Source organism: Merops nubicus, unplaced genomic scaffold (assembly GCF_000691845.1).
Source record: "Merops nubicus isolate BGI_N331 unplaced genomic scaffold, ASM69184v1 scaffold32712, whole genome shotgun sequence".
Lineage (NCBI taxonomy): Eukaryota > Metazoa > Chordata > Aves > Coraciiformes > Meropidae > Merops > Merops nubicus.
Window position 1 is genome coordinate 395 of NW_008592115.1, and position 332 is coordinate 726.

The 332-nt window shown below is 67.8% G+C and overlaps 1 protein-coding gene across 1 annotated transcript in view; it reads right to left on the reverse strand.

Annotated features, from left to right (window-relative positions):
* The window catches only part of ARTN (artemin), a gene marked incomplete at its 5' end in the record, with an annotated part of 448 nt that extends 123 nt beyond the window's left edge, over window positions 1–325 (reverse strand). The window contains one exon of the mRNA XM_008935064.1: window positions 12–325. Coding sequence (XP_008933312.1) covers window positions 12–325 — 314 coding nt within the window. The remainder of the gene's footprint in view (window positions 1–11) is intronic.
* Between the last annotated feature and the right edge of the window lie 7 nt (window positions 326–332).

Genomic DNA, 332 nt, shown 5'->3' on the forward strand with positions numbered 1-332 from the left:
CCTAAGGTGGGGTGGGCCGGCAGCAGGGGTGCCGGAGGACCCGCTCCTGCGGCCCCGGGGTGATGAGCTGCTGCCGCAGCAGGCTGCCCAATGTCAGGTCGTAGTTGCTGCGCGCCCTGTGGCAGGACCCGCTGCAGTACTTGAAAAGCACGATCTCGTCCGAGTTGAAGCCCAGGCCCAGGTCGCGCACCTTCACCATCAGGTTGCGGATGTGGCAGTTGCGCCCGCGGGCCCTCCGTGAGGGTTTCCACGTGCCCTTCCTGGCTTTGACAGTGCCCGGCGGCGAGCGCTCTGCACGCAGCAGAAGGTCCTCTGCCAGCTCTGTCACGCCC